Source organism: Pseudorasbora parva, chromosome 3 (genome assembly GCF_024679245.1).
Source record: "Pseudorasbora parva isolate DD20220531a chromosome 3, ASM2467924v1, whole genome shotgun sequence".
Classification (NCBI taxonomy): Eukaryota; Metazoa; Chordata; class Actinopteri; order Cypriniformes; family Gobionidae; genus Pseudorasbora; species Pseudorasbora parva.
The window spans coordinates 21604793-21623692 of NC_090174.1; the positions used below are offsets into that span (position 1 = coordinate 21604793).

The 18900-nt window shown below is 40.7% G+C and overlaps 1 protein-coding gene across 2 annotated transcripts; it reads right to left on the reverse strand.

The window, feature by feature from the left end:
- Nucleotides 1–7: 7 nt before the first annotated feature.
- coq2 (coenzyme Q2 4-hydroxybenzoate polyprenyltransferase) lies at nt 8–17282 on the reverse strand. 2 transcript variants are annotated; one of them, XM_067438117.1, is made up of 8 exons: nt 17176–17282; nt 15953–16371; nt 15664–15830; nt 2853–2974; nt 1245–1330; nt 997–1130; nt 726–914; nt 8–186 (listed from the first exon to the last, which is right to left on the reverse strand). In XM_067438117.1, the coding sequence occupies exons 2-8, from the start codon at nt 16266–16268 to the stop codon at nt 25–27; spliced, it is 1176 nt and encodes a 391-aa protein (XP_067294218.1). In that variant the 5' UTR covers nt 16269–16371; nt 17176–17282; the 3' UTR covers nt 8–24. The 2 variants fall into 2 exon arrangements, with proteins under 2 accessions (XP_067294218.1, XP_067294217.1); XM_067438116.1 differs by lacking the exon at nt 17176–17282 and adding an exon at nt 16732–16837.
- Nucleotides 17283–18900: the final 1618 nt, after the last annotated feature.

Below are 18900 nucleotides of genomic sequence, written 5' to 3' on the forward strand. Positions count from 1 at the left end.
CAAGTAGCACAACCAGCAGACGCTTTAATTTGAAATGGAGCTGAGCTGTGTTTGATACTGCTCATCGTTTCTCTTTTTCCATAAATTTCCAGTCACTATTCCTAAGAATAAAAGCAGTCCGAGGTTTCGGTTTGAAGCAAATTTTTTCCAGCAGTCCTCTGGTCTGTTGATGTCCACAGCGTAAATCTGAGGAACACACATGCACACAAAACTGTTAATTGTCTTTGCAAAACTTTTTGTAATTGAGAGATTCTCAGCAAATATTGATATGCATGTAATTTGATAAATTAATCTAGCATATCATGCAATTCGATTTTTAATCCCAAATGTTTTTTGCATTAATGCTCCACTACAGTGAATTGGCAAAACTTTGTGGCTCATGATTATTTTATTTATATATGTATGTTTATATAAAATAGGACTTGCAGAACTAATGATTTTACTTTTTGAAAAAATAGCTGGGGAAGTTTCTTTTAAATAATTTAAATGAATTAAATACGATATTGTTTTCCTATTATTAAATATATTTCTATTATTCCAAGCATATGCATTTTGCTTGCGTCTGACAAAAGATGCCATCTGAATACATTTTATCGCTGAGGTACCATCTAAATTAATTTTAACAGACCTCCACATGGCCATCCAAATAAGGTTAAAGGCTTAAAAAAAATAAAAAATAAGTAACCCCAGACAGGCCACTGCTTTTTACAGTTTGTCTTGCTCACCTGATGTGCGAGATGAATAGCCACTGCAGACAGTGCACAATAGTAGGGCAAAGTCTGGTCTGCATTAACTCCTGCTAGAACCAGCCCTGACAACATCGCTCCTGTAAAGCCACTCAGCCACAGTTTGGTGTTCTCCTGGAACCTCAGAGCTGTAGACTTCACGCCCACTTTTAAATCATCATCTTTGTCCTACTCATGAGAAGATGATTTAGAAAAATGTACACTACACACATTTATGTTAGGGTGTGATATAATTAATCAAATACTGTACCTGATGGGCATAGATTGTGTCATAAATCAATGTCCACATGACACCAGACACATAGAGAGGTAAACACACAGACCAGTCACATGATCCCTTCACAGCTGACCAACCAAGCAGCGCACCCCAGTTAAAAGTGAGACCTAAAGGGGAACAAACAATGTACCAAGTTTTTGTTTAAGTACTTTCACTTTTATATTTTTATCTAAAATATGGAAGGGAGGGGTTTGAGAAAGATTACATTAATGTTAACAAACCTAAAACAAACTGCGGCCAGTATGTGATTCTCTTCATGAGAGGGTATGTGACCACCAGTGACAAAGAAGCAGCTCCGAGAGCTATGCTAGAGAGAGATGGGAAATCACAGTTTATTAAAGTTAAATGACAATCGAGCTGGCCTCTCAAAATACTTATAAAATATTTGTATTTATAGATTTACCGGTATGCATATTTTGCAATAAAATTTTTGAGTGTGGCATGGTTGTCGGTGCCAGTCTGAGTATTTCACAATCTGCCTGGTTACTGGGATTTTCATGCACAACCATTTCTAGGGTTTACAAAGAATGGTGTGAAAAGGGAAAAACATCCAGTATGTGGCAGTCGTGTGGGCGAAAATGCTTTGTTGATGCTAGAGATCAGAGGAGAATGGGCTGACTGATTCAAGCTGATAGAAGAGCAACTTTGACTGAAATAACCACTCGTTACAACCAAGGTATGCAGCAAAGCTTTTGTGAAGCCACAACACGCACAACCTTGAGGCGGATGGGCTACAACAGCAGAAGACCCCACCGGGTACCACTCATCACCACTACAAATAGGAAAAAGAGGTTACAATTTGCACAAGCTCACCAAAATGAAACAGATGAAGACTGGAAAAATGTTGCCTGGTCTGATGTGTCTCAATTTCTGTTGAGCTGTTGAGATATTCAGATGGTAGAGTCAGATTTTGGCGTAAACAGAATGAGAACATGGATCCATCATGCCTTGTTACCACTGTGCAGGCTGGTGGTGGTGGTGTAATGGTGTGGGGGATGTTTTATTGGCACACTTTAGTCCCCTAAGTGCTAATCGGGCATCATTTAAATGCCACAGCCTAGCTGAGCATCTTTTCTGACCATGTCCATCCCTTTATGACCACCATGTACCCATCCTCTGACAGCTACTTCCAGCAGGATAATGCACCATGTCACAAAGCTTGAATCATTTCAAATTGTTTTTTTGAACATGACAAGAGTTTACTGTAGTAAAATGGCCCCCACAGTCACCAGATCTCAACCCAATGGAGCATCTTTGGGATGTGGTGGAACGGGAGCTTCGTGCCCTGGATGTGCATCCCACAAATCTACATCAACTGCAAGATGCTATCCTATCAATATGGGCCAACATTTCTAAAGAATGCTTTCAGCACCCGTGTTGAATCAATGCCAGAATTAAGGCAGTTTTGTAAGCGAAAAGGGGTCAAACAGTATTTACGGTGTTCCTAATAATCCTAAAGTGGTCCAAGTAATGAACAGTGGTGAACCAGAGACAGGGTCATGGTCAGTCAAAGCACATTGATGCACGTGGGGAGCGAAGGCTGGCCGGTGTGGTCCAATCAAACAGATGAGCTACTGTAGCTCAAATTGCTCAAGAGGTTAATGCTGGTTCTGCCTGATAGAAAGGTGTCAGAATGCACAGAGCATCGCAGTTTGTTGTGTATGGGGCTGTATAACTGCAGACCAGTCAGTGTGCTCATGCTGACACCTGTCCTCTCTGAATTATTGTAAATATAGGTTTCCTGGGTAAAAATTACATATAAATGCCTCATAATCATGACTTCAGAAGTCGGAATAAATAAATAAAAAAAACTGTAAAAGGTGAAGTACCTGTAGTAATTGAGGCAGAGCAGGACCCCCAATGCTAAACTCAGCTGGCCTCCAAGGAAAACCAGAGCCCCAAACTGTGTGATCTCCCCTGATGCAATGGGCCGAGTGGCTGTCCTTGACACCTACCAGAAATATGACATACGCCAACATCAGATTCCAACAGCTGCCAAGATCAAATCCAGATATGATGTTGTTGAAGAAATTTTAATCATTTATGTTTGAGTTCACACAAGAAGTCAACATCTGTTTCTGCCATAATAAAACACCAAAAGACAGTATCTTTTGAAACCCAGGGGGGTTGTGGCGGGAACCCTAGTTTGAGTTTTCCCTCATCAGAGGTGTCGGCTAATCTAAATTAGATCTAACACCACTGTTTGTTGCTTTTCATTTAAATAAGTTCTAAGACAGAAGGGGGGCCATGTATGCGTGTGTGTTTCTTACTTTCCCCCTGTAGGTACAGGGACCATTGTGTCCCATGACAAAAGGGTTGGGGGGAGACATTTGTTTCACCTTTCCTCGGTACGGAAAAATACTACTGAGACACTGAGGGGTATAAAAGCTTGGGCCTTCTTTGTTTCCTCAGTTCACACTCGATGCAGGCATTACCTGGTTGTGTTGACTGTGGATTCATTCTTGCAAGGATTAAATCTTTATAAAGACATAATTGGCTAAGGTTTGTCTCTTATTCAGAAATGCAACGGAGTTAACATATTTTTGCCACAACAATGTTTTAAGAAAGGCCTGAGAAAAAAGTTTGTTTACGCCCATGTAATGGAGGTCAATTATCACCAAAACTTGTAAGGCAACATTCTTCAAAATATCTTATCTTACATGTATGTACCACAGAAAAATGTCATAAAGGTTTAAACTACAAGAGGGTGATAAGAGATGCATTAATGTTTCCTTTACTAAGTGATAAGAGAATGTTTTTTTTAACTATCCCTTTAAAGGTTCACTATATTACATTTCTGTCCGCAAGAGGTTGCCTATTCACCTCACAGCCGGTGGAAAAGAATCGGGATAGGACTCAAGGCAGAAATCAAGTTCATGGATGCGATTATGAACGTTACTGTAATATGAAGCAGAGCAGGACCGAGTGTTGAGGGAGCTGAGCACGGCCACTGGAGCGATTGTTAATAAGATGAATGCAACACATGCCTTGTGAACAGCGGGACAGCCCTAATGAGTGATAAAGGAGGACAGAACTAACACACTTTACACACTTTTTAGGTTACAGTTTAGATCTGTGATAGTCTGATTTTATTTTAGATTTTGGCTTCCAAAGACCTATAATAATAATATTTATGTCTTGCGCAACTTAATTCCCTTTACAGCAGTAGCCTATGCTGTCATTTCTCCCTATAACTCAAACGTAATGTCAGAATCAGCACGATCAGTGATTGTTATAGAATACAGTCTAGGTACTGTTGGTAAATTGTGGGACGCGTTTAATAATAAAAAGAGCGATTAAAAGCACAAAAATGTGCGCAAGAGATTGTTCCCAAGTTGGCACGCACTCCAAAACAACCCGCAACAAGACGGGCAAATTACACTTTCGGGTTTCACACTCGCATCTAAACGATCAAATGTGCACAAACATCTATGTCAAAATGACCGGCTTGGAGAGTCTCTTAAACACAATTTGCTTCTAAAATGGACATAGCTATTATGGATATAGTTGGGAGAAAATGTAGTGCATCTGCCTATTATCAGTCGCCTATAGATCTGCACATCTGTCTTAAAGAGGCAGTGGTGTAAATAAACATGCTGACGAATTACTGCGAATTAAAAAACCAAATGCAAAGAGAAAATCACTCACAGCTCTTTAATAACTTCAGCTTTAATAAACATTAATTTAGGCTATCTATGATAAACTATGTAGTGTTATTTTACATTTGATTACTAAAATTTCTAAAATTACTGAAATTAACAAGTCTCATAGCAGCCATGGTGTGAACGCGGGGTATCGTTAAGGTTTTAACGGTATTACTACTCTTACCGATACTGCTTATCGGTCCGGTACTTAAACGGTATTCTTATCAGCATATAGATGTAGGGAAGATGTAATGTTCTCTCCCTGCCATTGGGGGGAGCTGACTGTTGTGTTTCTTTGGGGGAGTTGCCCCTTCCTTACCCCCACAGTCTTATTTCCTTTATGAAAAGGTAAGGAAGGCTATCACGGTTGTTCCATAATAATTGATAATTTCTCTAATTATATTAGCCATCCATATTATTACAGGAGATATACTGATGTTTAACAAATTTACTAAAGCATATGTTAGATTATTTTTGATAAACTGTTTTGCATTTCTGATATTATTGCACATTTACTATGTTCCATGTGGCTGAGTATACTTTTTGTACTTTATGTTGTGTTTAAGGTTTATTTGTGTATTTTATGGTTTTATTGTTCCTATTTTGAATATATCTAGCATTTATTTCTTTTGTCTGTCACATGTTGTAGTTTATATTTTCTGAGCAAGGAGTTTACTATTGAGTTAGCTGTGGTTTTCCATTATGGATTATTGTGTGTTGTAATTTTGAAGTTGATTTGAAATAACACAGTCTTATTTCCTTTATGAAAAGTGGCTGAACTAAAAAAGAAGCCTAATAAAAGAAAGCTGCTCAGCATTGACTACCAGCGACTTTGGTGTCCTTCCTATTCACCCCCCAACACCCACACAACGCAGAGACAGTCAGGGAAGCACATCAACGAAGAGGGTTACATCTTTGGTGCCGTGACCCGGATCGTTGGTTTCTATGTCAACGGAAGTAAGCTTTTTGACAAATAAACAGTGTAAATAGAGTGAAAGAAAAAAAAAAGCAAGGGGGAAAAAAAAAGAAACCAAAAAAAAAAAAAAAAAGAAAAAAAGCACAAAAAAAGCACAAAAAAAAAAAAAAAAGCACAAAAAAAAAAAAAAAAAAAAAACATTCCCCGCCTTTCTTTTGGCCTAAAGTGACAGTGTAACTATTGTTAGACTGAACTGACTGTTTTGTATTTGATATATTTTCTGACCTTTTGATAAGATGCTATAAGTGTTCGTTGAGTTGAGTAAAACATTTGTGAATTAGTGAGCTTTTTGAAACCATATTCCTTTTTTTTTGTGCGCCTGATTAGTATTTGAGTGTATTTTAATGTGTTGAAGTGAGCTATTTTTATTTCATCCATTATAAAGTGCTTTGGTGAATATAGGAAAGTAATATAAGTAATATATAACACATTCACTTACTGCATTAATTTGCACTTTCCTACATTTGTCATATTAACATATGCAAGCACTATAGTGTATTGCACACTACATACACATTGTGTGCTGCACAGGCAAGAAGAGTCACAGAAGTGGAAGAAAAATGCAGAGGTTCCCTGAAACCACCCCTCATCGACCTCGTTCCCATCCCCAAGTACCAATAAGACAGCCCTTCCAGGCCACCCCATGGTTACCAGTAAAGCAGGACAAAATCCAACAGTATGAAATAAACATGCCTGTCGATGTGAGTATTGAAACTGTCTCCCAGCCAGAAGATATACCCCAACAGTCTGTCAGGCCAAAGACATTAAAGCTAGCGACACGCACAGAGAATGTGCCTCCCCCGGCAGTGAGCTGGCACCAGTCAGACACCTGCCCCAGTAGTTCTGTGCAATATAAGCCTTCAGCTCATGCCCAGGCCCCAGACAGCCCTTTCTATGGACTTCCAACCACCTTGCACCTTGTCTCTTCAGTTAACCCACACCCATCTAATGTGCCGACTGTTTCATCCCGAACTAACATGCATGACAATGTCACTACCATTCAGGCTTCACCAAACATGGCTAATAGAACACCAACTGACATGCCTCCTTCTCCAAATGACCCGTACCTGCCGCCAGGATTGACTGTGCAACCTAAAGCTCACATTTCCACTTACCCAGGTATGATCCAGGCACCCAGTATGTACACTTCTCCATGTGGCCTGCACTCCCCTGCTGCAATGAGTTTCTTACCCCAAACCAACTTGCCTGGTCATTCAGCGGCCATGCAGATTCCTCCATCCTTCTGCTATGATGGGCAAAATGCCATGTACTCAAAACCACCTAGCTCACTCCTTCCCCCAGCACCTCCTGTCTTATCTGGAACCAGCTATCCTCACAAAGCAGATCCCATTCAAGCGCAACAAGCTTCCAATGATCAAAAGCACACCTCACATTCAAACTGTGCCGTTGTGTCATCCTTCTCTACTCCTGTGTATGCTACTATGACAATGCCAATGCATCCTGGTTCACATATGTATGCACAACAACCCAGTTCAGTGCAACAGCCCCAGACAGCATCTCCGTATGTTGCTTATCAGCAAGATGCAAAAATGAATTCCTCTGCAATGACCACACCACAACCCAGCTTTACGCAGACACACCAAGTTCGAAGTGTCCAAGTGTTCAGTGGTGGTCCTGATTGCAGAATACTTATTGAAGACTGGATACGGGACATGCAGTATCTCCTTGATGCTGGAGGAATGCCTGCAAATCTGTCATTTGCTACTGTAGTGCGACATTTGAATGGTGAAGCCAGAAGGCTAGTTCTGAATCTCCCTCCTAATGAGCAGACTACTGGCAGAGCCTTTGAGGAACTACGAGCTGAATATAGTGATATGCAAACATCTCTGGACCCATTAGCTGATTTCTATGAGAGATGCCAGCGCCCTGGCGAGTCAGCATGTTCATACGCCATTGCTCTGGAGGCCAGTTTACGTTCAGTGGAAGAGGCACAGTATGGAGGCCAATCTTTTCCAGACAGAGACAGCAAACTGACTCGTCAGTTCATTAGAGGTTTGAGTGATGAAGAGGTTTATCACAGGATAGCACCGATGAAGCCTAGACTTTTAAGTTTCCGTGAACTCCAAGCAGAACTTCGTAACCTTGCAAGGGAGACAAAGAAGTTTCAGACACAGCCAAGGGCCAAAAAGTCGTACACTCAGGCTCAGTTTACAACAATGAGTGGTAACCAGTCGGACGAAAAGCCGAGAACCGAGAAAGGAAATAGACAAAACTCAGACCTTACTGAACTCACAGCCATGGTAAAGAAACTGGTGAGCAGCCAACAAGATCAGATCAATAGGTTGACACAACTGGAGGCTAGAGTTGGAGCATCACCACAGACTGTGCTTCCTCAGGTCCAGAGATCTCAAGGGAGTAGCGACACTGCAATAAGAGGCGTAGTGTGCTATCGCTGTGGAAAACCGGGACACATTGCACGTCTGTGTAGGACAATGATGACCGATGATGATGCAGCTCAAGCTGAAAATGGAACAGAGACCAGGCAGGATTTAAATGTGTAGGGCCTGTGGTTACCGGGGCAACCACAGGCATGCAAAAGTGTCCCCAGCAACATGAAACAGGCAAGTCTAAACCAGCTGATACCCCACTGGTAGGTCCCTGTAATGAAGGGGTGGTTGAAGTGAATGGAGAGATGTGTAAGGCTCTCATTGACTCTGGCTCTCAAGTAACTACAATTACTGATGAGTTCTGGCGAGGGCATCCTGTCCTATGTACTCAGGAATTGCACCCATCAGACATCCCCATTGAAGGTGCCGCTGGCCAACCTGTTTCTCATGTTGGTGTGCTTAGTATCAGCCTCAAGTTTTTGGGAAGGGTCTACTCAAATGTTCCTGCCTTTGTTGTCCCTGTGACAGAGTACCGATCCTGTGTTCCATTGCTCATTGGGACCAATGTAATAAGGGTTTCCAGAAACTACCTCCAAGCGTCATATGGCAGAAAATATCTTGCCAAAGTCAAGTTGACAAATCCTGAGTGGCATTCTGCACTGGTGGCTGTAAGTAAAAATGAACCAGATGGGTCTAGGGGTAAAGTGGGTAAAGTACAGTATGCTGGCCACAGAATAATAATACCAGCTGGTAAGGAGCAGGATGTTATCGGCAGAGTTATGGGTGGACCAAAGAGAACACAGTACACAGTTCTGGTAGAGAGCCAGTCCTCCAAAAGGATACCAGAAGGCCTGATGGTTGCCAGGCTGCTTGCTAATGTGGACAAAGGCTGTGTTCCCGTTCGCCTCTTGAACCTGTCTGGGAAAGATCTGATTGTCCATCCAAAGGTCCTTCTTGCAGATGCTTTCCTGATCCGGAATGTTGTTGAAGAAGGACAAAAGTGCCAAATGCCATGCCAGAACCAGTTCATGCATCCGAGTCAGTGTGGGTATTCAGTGATACCATCTTGTCAAAATCAACAGCAGACTACCAGTGTTGAGTCTGTTAATGCTATGGCATGTGGAGTTGACCTTAGTGCTGCAGCAGTGGAAGATGAGGAACAGTTGGCGTTGCTCCGGGAACTGTTAAGGAGAAATGCTGATGTCTTCTCCAAACACTCCATGGATTATGGCCATACCACCACTGTGCAACATGAGATACCTTTGGTAGACCCAAAACCTTTTCGCCTCCCTTATCGGAAAATACCCCCGTCTCAGTACCAGGATGTACGGAAGGCCATATCCCAGATGGAAGAAGCTGGAGTTATTCGTCCAAGCAAAAGCCCTTATGCATCCCCCATCGTTGTTGTGTCAAAAAAAGATGGCTCCTTGAGGATTTGCGTGGACTACAGGAAACTGAATTCCTGCAGCACCAGAGACGCTTTCCCACTACCAAGAATAGAGGATGCATTGGAGGCTTTGGGAAATGCAAGGTTCTTCTCGACTCTTGATCTCACTTCTGGATATTGGCAAGTTGAGGTGGCTGAACACGACAAGCCCAAAACTGCTTTCAGCACCCCCATGGGGTTATATGAGGCCAACAGGATGCCATTTGGTCTGCAGAATGCCCCGTCAACCTTCCAAAGATTGATGACGTGTTGCTTTGGTGATCTGAACTTTGAGAGCCTCCTTATCTATCTCGACGACATAATTATCTTCTCTAGGACTTTTGAAGAGCACCTTGAGCGGTTGGAAGTGGTGTTCAGCCGTCTCCGCAAACATGGTTTGAAGCTGAAGCCTCAAAAGTGCAGGCTACTGAGGAAAGAAGTTCATTACCTGGGCCACATGGTGTCCGCGGAGGGTATTCATACGGATCCTGAGAAGATAAGCCTAGTCCGAGATTGGAAGCGGCCATCGAGTGCGAAGGAAGTATTGAAGTTTCTTGGCTTCACAGGATACTATAGGCGTTTCATCGAGGGCTATGCATCACTGGCAGCACCTCTGTATCAGCTTACCTCTGGAGACCCTAAGAAAAAGAAAAGAGGTGTAAAAGGAACATCTGGACCTGCAAAGATTTTTGAGTGGTCAGATGAATGTGAGAAGGCTTTTGAAGCTCTGAAGGTGAGATTGACAACAGCGCCAATCCTGGGCTACCCCAACTTCAATTTACCATTTGTACTGCAAACGGATGCTTCTGGTGAGGGTCTTGGAGCGGTCCTTGCACAAGTTCAAGATGGTGTGGAAAAGGTAATTGCTTACGCAAGCCGAGGTTTGAGACCACCTGAAACCCGTTACCCCGCACACAAGTTAGAGTTTTTGGCTCTAAAGTGGGCTGTTACAGATAAATTCTATGACCACCTCTATGGGCATAAGTTTTCTGTGCTGACTGACAACAACCCACTTAAATATGTGATGAGTACCGCAAAGTTGGATGCCACAGGTCAACGTTGGGTGTCACAGCTTGCCATGTTTGACTTTGACATTGGTTACAGGCAAGGGAAGTCCAACGCTAATGCTGACGCACTCTCAAGGATGTCGAGTCAAGAGGTCACAAAAACTCTTCAGTCCTGCCCACAGTTGATTTCCTCCACACAGCAAGACCTGTCCTGCGGGGATATGTTAGGAAGGAAGGAAGATGTTAGTGAGCAAGTGGAGAGAACTGTTGTATGCAAAGAGGGAGCGTTTATGGACCGGGTTGACAAGCTAGCTGATCCATTTGACGGAGCTGGTACTGATGCACTGCCTGCAATGACAAAGCTGGAGATCAGAGGATGTCAAAAAGTAGACCCTGTCATTGGACCAGTTATGCACTACAAGACACTAAACAGAAAGCCAAGACGTGGAGAAAGGTTGGAGAAAGGAAAAGATGCTCTGCTTCTTTTGAAAGAGTGGAAAAGACTGGTGGTTAAAGATGGAATTCTTTACAGGCATGTTAAGGATGCTCTGGGACAGTCCATTGCTCAGCTGGTCTTGCCAGAGAAAATGCGACTTTTGGCTAAAACAAGTCTTCATGACAACTCTGGTCATTTGGGATTTGAGCGTACCTTGAATCTGTTCCGGGAACGATTCTTTTGGCCAAGAATGCATTGTGAAATAAAGTCCTGGTGCGAGCAGTGTGAAAGATGTTGTTTGAGAAAAACTCCAACAGCTGGAAATAGAGCTCCGCTGGTGAGCATTCACACTAATGCCCCTATGGAACTTATCTGCATGGATTTTCTTGTCCTGGAGAAGTCTAAGGGAGGAATAGAGAATATCCTGGTGGTCACTGATCATTTCTCAAGGTTCGCCCAGGCTTACCCCACAAAAGACCAGAAAGCTGTCACTGTGGCAAAGGTGCTGTGGAAGAATTTCTTCTGTCGGTTTGGGTTTCCAGCACGACTCCATGCAGATCAGGGCAGAAATTTTGAGAGCACAGTGGTGAAGCAGTTGTGTAAGCTGACAGGGATCGCAAGAACTCATACCAGCCCCTACCACCCACAAGGCAATGGGATCACTGAGAGATTTAACAGGACTCTAATGAATATGTTGGGCACTCTTGATCCTGATCAGAAGCCCAGGTGGCATGAATACATTGACGCACTGACACATGCTTACAACTGTACTCAACACGATTCGACTGGTTTCTCCCCATACTTTTTGATGTATGGCAGACATCCACGACTGCCTGTTGATCTCCTTTTTGGCCTGTCAACAGAAAAAGAGCCATGTGAGTACAGTGAATATGTGCAGACACTGCGTGAATGCTTGACCTATGCTTATGATGAAGCAGATAGAATGTCAAGGCATGCTAAAGACCTTCAGAAAAAGCACTATGACAAGAAAGCCAAAAGCCACATGTTCCAACCTGGTGACAGAGTGATGGTGAAAGTGTGTTATGTTGAGGGGAAACAGAAGCTGGCAGATAGGTGGGAACCATGCCCATATGTCGTGGTAAAGAAACAGGCAGGAATTCCAGTGTACGTGGTTCGTCCAGAAGAGGGTGGCAGGGAAAGAGTCATCCACCGCAATCTTCTGTACCAGTGTATGTTTTTTCCGGTGGGTTCCAAGAACCTAGGCCAAGAAGAGTCTAACATGGAGGAATTGTCTGAAATGGACTCAAGTGTTTCCGAGGAAGAAGAAGAATTAGTGGAAACAACTGAGAGTGGAGACAGTGCCACTACCACACAGTGTGTGAGTGTGGAATTGCCAGATGTTGATGGCGAAGAGTGTGAACAGGATGAAAGTCAGTTGAAAGAAAATATGAGTGAAAAGGAAGGGGATAAGGAGCAAACACAGTTGGAAGTCTCAAATCTTGATCAGCCAAAGAGGAGATATCCTGAGCGGAAAAGGCGCCCACCGAATAGACTCTCACTGGAGGTTCATGTCCTCCAAGGTGAAAGTGACAAGGAGAAGGTAGAAAGAGGAAGGAAAGTGTGGGAAAAAGCAAAAGCAAAGAAGAACTGCCTTAGCAACACACTCACTCATTTACATCCCCCACACACACTTCGAAGAGAATTTTAAGATTTAAACTTAATTTGTTCCATTTATGTTTAACCTAAATTAAGTGATGACTGGGACGACATCATTTAAAGAGGGGGTGGATGTAGGGAAGATGTAATGTTCTCTCCCTGCCATTGGGGGGAGCTGACTGTTGTGTTTCTTTGGGGGAGTTGCCCCTTCCTTACCCCCACAGTCTTATTTCCTTTATGAAAAGGTAAGGAAGGCTATCACGGTTGTTCCATAATAATTGATAATTTCTCTAATTATATTAGCCATCCATATTATTACAGGAGATATACTGATGTTTAACAAATTTACTAAAGCATATGTTAGATTATTTTTGATAAACTGTTTTGCATTTCTGATATTATTGCACATTTACTATGTTCCATGTGGCTGAGTATACTTTTTGTACTTTATGTTGTGTTTAAGGTTTATTTGTGTATTTTATGGTTTTATTGTTCCTATTTTGAATATATCTAGCATTTATTTCTTTTGTCTGTCACATGTTGTAGTTTATATTTTCTGAGCAAGGAGTTTACTATTGAGTTAGCTGTGGTTTTCCATTATGGATTATTGTGTGTTGTAATTTTGAAGTTGATTTGAAATAACACAGTCTTATTTCCTTTATGAAAAGTGGCTGAACTAAAAAAGAAGCCTAATAAAAGAAAGCTGCTCAGCATTGACTACCAGCGACTTTGGTGTCCTTCCTATTCACCCCCCAACACCCACACAACGCAGAGACAGTCAGGGAAGCACATCAACGAAGAGGGTTACATATATATATATATTAGGGGTGTAACAATACGCGTATTCGTATTGAACTGTTCGGTACGAGGCTTTCGGTTCCGTACGCGGTACGCATTATGTACCAAACGGTTCTTGGTCTAATTAATTAGATTTGGAAAATAAAAAAGTATGTAAAATATAATATTATGCGTTCAACAAGGAAGCCAATAACCAAAACGACGTAACAGGCAATGTCCCTGACTAAGAGAAAAAAACAAAAAACAAATATGTTTTAGGCTGCTCAGTCAGGTGCTCGCTTACTCAGTACACGCTGAATGCTCATTGCAAAATGGCTATTGCGTTTAACAAACCAGAAATAGAAGATCCTCAAATAACCAACGGGTCTGGTGTGTTGGTGAACTTTGGATTCTCTGTAAGCTATGATGGTGTTGGCAAGAGTGATGGATTAAAAAACAACGGTATGTCGCATTTGCTACATGATGGTACAGCAGTGGGAATAATTCATGTCATGTCAATCAACTCATTTACGCCGACAACAAGACGATAAAAAGGAGAAACAACCACAAACTATCCCCGCAGCATTTAGGCCGACATTTTCAACTTATTCAAATGGCAAAACATTTATAGCCGCGGATATGAGACCGTACGCCCGTTTCACACAAACTCCGTCTGCAGTGCGTAGTCTGTGCGTATCGGTGCGTATTTGTTCTGTACCCATGGTTGCGGATTGAAAACGCAACATATGTGAAAGGACAACAGGGCGTGCGGCTCCTGCACCGCATACGCAGCGCAAAACGCACCGCATACGCACTGCAGACGGAGTTTTAAGAACGTGCTTAAAGTAATTGAGCCCCGTTACAATGTTCCTTCACGAGCCCATTTTAGCCAGTAATTCCTGCTTTGTACTAAAAACAAAAGCCCAAATAGAGAACCAATTGCCAATTGGCCAAAGCAACAGCGGTTGCTCTGACAACAGACGGCTGGACGTCAACGGCTACACAAAGCTACCTGACTTTAACGGCACATTACATTACCGATGAATGGGAGCTGAACAGCCACGTTCTTCAGACACGCCCCCTTGAGAGTCAAACAAGTTAGGATTTGGCCAAAGGGATGACAGAAGCAGTAGTGTGTGAAAAAAGTGTGGAGAGAGCTATTGTAAAGAGCTATTTCTGTAACTACATAGAAGATGGGTAAAGTATAGCTCCATCTTTGTTCAATGTAAAAAAAAATTTTTTTTTAAATCATACTTTGTTAGTTAAAAAAAAAAAAAAAAGTTTTTATTTTTGCTGCATCTAACACGTACCGAACTGAACCGTGACATATATATATGTATAATGTATTATTATTATTATTACAGTTATTATTATTTGTTGGGAACCTGTGGTCTTTTTTTTTTTGGATTCATTGACGAATAAAATGTTAAAAAGAACAACATTTATTTAAAAAAAAATTAAAAAATTCTAACAATCTAAATCACTTTTTATCAGTTTAACATATCCTTGCTGAATAAAAGTATTAATTTATTAAAAGATAAATAAAGTCAGAGATCTGTGCCCAGTTTCACAGACAAGCTTTAAGATATTCCCAGACTAAAATGTTTTTTGTAAGGCATGTAAAGACACATGTTTTTTCTAAGGCATGTTTATAAAAGCTACTTAAAAGTTCTAACTGAACCTAGTCCTAATCCTGGCTTAATCTAAGCCCTGTATGCGAAACCAGACTTAGAAACGTTAATATCTCATAATTCAGACTTTTCCCCCCTCAGAATTGCAAGATCTTTGAATTAAACTGACTTTTTTTCTCATAATTGGATTGTATAACTCCTAGTTGCAATAAATTGTCAGAATTGTGATCTGATTTAATTTATCAGAATTGCAAGTGTGCATCTCACAATTCTGAGAATAAAAGTCAGAATTGCAAAATGTAAAGTAGTCAGAATTGTGAGATAAAATGTCAATTACTTTTGTTGATTTTTATTTTATTTATTTTTCTGTGCTAAAAACAATCTACCATAGAAATGTACTCCACTAGTGGCATGGAAATCCACTGCATCTAATTTTCTCATGTAATGAACATAAACAAAAGACTTTTGGGACTACGGGAAGAACATTATGAGGGGGGAAAGGCATCTTAAAGGCAACAAAGTATCAGTAATTATTATGAATAATTTATCTGTGATTTGTTTTATTTTATTATTTTATTCATGTGCTCTCATCATCTTTAACCAAAGTAACTTCCACTCCAACTTTCAGCGATCTCTTCTCTGATGAAGTGTTTTCCAGTTAGAGGGCAGAACTTCCCTGTGGACCAACCTACATTTATTCTATTTTAAGAAGTTGTTTCACTCAAATATATATTTCACAATAGTGAATCGCAACAACTTCAAATTCATATACGCATACCTTCCTGTCAAAATCTTTATCCCACATGTCATTGATAGTGCATCCAGCTCCTCTCATAAGCAAAGCTCCGACACCGAACAGTGCAAGCATGCGCAGATCAGGAAGGCATCCTGGGTCTGCCGCCAGCCCAATACTCCACGTACAAGGCAGATACAGCAGCCACGTTCCTACAAGAACACATAATTAATATTTTAATGAAAAATAGAAAAGCTTGTAATGTTTGAGCGTCCTGGATAATGACATATTGTTTCTTCTATATGCAGCTGGGAAGCGTTTGACATGACCTCACCTATGGGTTTGTCCAGTCTCATTAATCTGAGGTATGGCTGAATGGACACTGGGGCAGCATTGACAATCCCAGCAGGCGTAAGGCTGAAAAACCTTCTGCCATAGTTGTGACCTGCCAGCGAAGGAGACCATATTCTCTGTTTGTGATCATCACTTTCGTTAAAGCAGAATCCTGGCTGACAGTAGGCTGTGATGATGTTTTTATGCTGTCTTCCGAGACTTGAAAAACGGGCAGAACAGATCTGTGGTAGATTCCTCTTCACTGCATGTGGCTTAAGCAGTGTCAGTAGTCTGATGCACATCATTTTGTCTGTCATGACCGACTTTTAGTAAGAGATGTCACGACTGCAAAGTAGCGGGGTGTTTCATTGTCCACTTGCATTCATGTGTAAATCAGGGACCTCTTCGGGAACAAAAAACCTGACAATACAAACAGAACACAATACACAGTATTCAGTACAGATTACTGACGAGTCATGAAAATGCCAAACTGAGCGAAAATAAGCCTTGATCTTGTGAAATTGTGCGCCAGAATTCTGTAACTGTAATCAAACTGAATATAATTTTACGTTTTTAGATACTGCGTTTCTTGTTACACTCTGCACACTCATTATTACCATGGAAATGCGCCTGATTAATCAAGCAAGTGTGTTACAAAAAGCACCAAACATCGCTAATGTGTCATGTACGCAGAAAAAAAGATAGATCAGTAATGTTAATGGTGTTTCCCAGTAAAAACGGTTTTAAAATATTAATTTCTACTTGACACATTGAACTTACAGCGTTGTCTGACCATAGACAGTAAAGTGTCTGACAGCTGAACGATTTGAAGTCCTTTACATGGTGTGCGCTGGTGTCTATAGTTCCTCCTGAAACGTTTGTTTTCTAATTGGTTCCGCCTGTTTGATGTTTTAATTTTTTCATTCTCATTCTTATCTCCTATGTATTTTATGTTAATTATCCATCCAGTATTTGTAAACAGCACTTTAAGATTACATCTATCGGAGTCAATGCTATAAAACATTTGGAAGTATCATAATGTATGCTTTATAAAAATTTCAAACTATGCAATATATTTAATAAAATAGTCATGTACAACGTATATGAATCTGTTCATTATGGTTGACTTTGCTAAGCACTATAACAAGCTATATAAATAAATGAATTTGTTACATGGTCATAAATTAACCAGGCATACATGCCACTGAAAATTACAAAAATTACCTATTTATGTAGAGACAAAAATGCTGTAGAGACATTGCTGTATGTGCTGTATTGCTGTATGTAGAGACAAATGCTGTAATGACAAAAAATGAAGATCAGTAAATAATACTATTTAAATACTATTTCGGCCAAGCCGCAGTTTCACCCTAGCCGCGGTTTGCCCGCGCATGCGCAGTTTCATCTCTTGATTATCGTTGCTCCTGCTATTTATTTATTTATTTATTTATTGCATCTGCTGTTGCCCAGAGACCTTCAGGCTCCTTTACTGATATAAAACAATGCTGTCACGAACACTTAAATATTTCTATTACATTTTTTTTACTCCAAAAACAAACAGCCTGGTATAATAAACAAAAATAATAAATAAAATAAATAAAAAACGAACTTTCGAATATAGACATTTCAAAGTTTTCTATAATTACTAAATTATTAGTCTAAAGTCAAGATAACTAATTCCTCAAGTTGAAACGAATTTAATTTACATTTATTTATTACATTTACAATTTACATTTTACACATTTCATTATTTTACCATTACAGTTGATCACTAACTAATTACTATAAAATCAAGCAAATGCAATTACAATAAATAAATAAATAAAATTGTAGTTGTATTCCCTTCCCGTGTCGTAAGCCGTAACCGGGCCATATCATACGTAACATGCGTCTCGAAGACATAACGACGCAATGCGCATGCGCAGTCACAACTATGGCAGAACTGCTGCGGTAAAACTGTGGATGCGTCTCAATCTGCTCCCTAGTTCAGTAGTCAGGGCACTGATCAGGACGTAAGTCAATGGGCTGACTCCCTGATCAGTGCCCTTACTGAACTAGGGAGCTGATTGAGACGCACCTTGTGGTTGGGGTAAAACCATCCAATAATATCTGTCTGCAGAGCCGCAGACCCGCAGTTTCAACATGAGTTTCACCCAGGTTTCACCCTATGGTTTCACCCCAGCCGCGGTTTTACCCGCGCATGCGCAGGTTCATTAGCGGTTTCATGGCACGCTGATACCGGTGTCATGACAAATCCTGTCCCCCTGTGAAATCGGCTGATACATTGGATTTAAATCTTAATTCTGTCCTAAAATTATCTATTGATTATTTTTGCTCCTGCTGTTATTTTTTTTAATCTGCTGTTGCCCAGAGGCATTCAGGCTCCTTTACTGATATAAAACAATGCTGTCATGAACACTTCAATTACGTTTTTTTTTTCAACAACGAACAGCCTGGTATAATAAGCACAATGTATTTTCAATGCCTGGTATAAAAAAACGAACTTTTGAATAGACATGTCAAAGGTATTTATACTTATTAAATTATTAGTATAAAGTCAAGATAACTAATTCCTCAAGTTGATTAATTCTGCCTGGGGTAAATGCATAAACTTGAACACAAATAAAACGTACTTTTAAACAGGCTGAAAGTGTGAGAATATTATTAATTTGTTGGAGACATAACCAAGAAACGAATTTAATGTAGGTTGGGGTAAAACTGCGGCTCTGTGGCTCTGCAGCGCTCTACAGTGAAGTCGTCTTCTCGCCAATTTCCCAAGATCTCAACCAGTTAACTCCCCCTTGTGGTCTTTGGAAACCATTACAAGTGGTTTATTAAAACAGTGATGTTGAAAATTAAAATCAACAGATAAGTTAAAACATTTGGTTGAGAGGAATGATTAACATTATCGATTTTTTTTATTGATAATGCTATGATTATCTGTTCTGA

What these genes read in the sequence shown, in the direction of transcription:
- coq2 (XM_067438117.1), bottom strand. Translation starts at nt 16,268, where the DNA reads ATGACAGACAAAATGATGTGCATCAGACTACTGACACTGCTTAAGCCA. An exon ending in GAGACTGGACAAACCCATAG is followed by an intron (nt 15,831 to 15,952) that starts GTGAGGTCATGT and finishes GTGTTCTTGTAG; the next exon opens with GAACGTGGCTGCTGTATCTG. An exon ending in CTATTCATCTCGCACATCAG is followed by an intron (nt 187 to 725) that starts GTGAGCAAGACA and finishes TGTGTTCCTCAG; the next exon opens with ATTTACGCTGTGGACATCAA.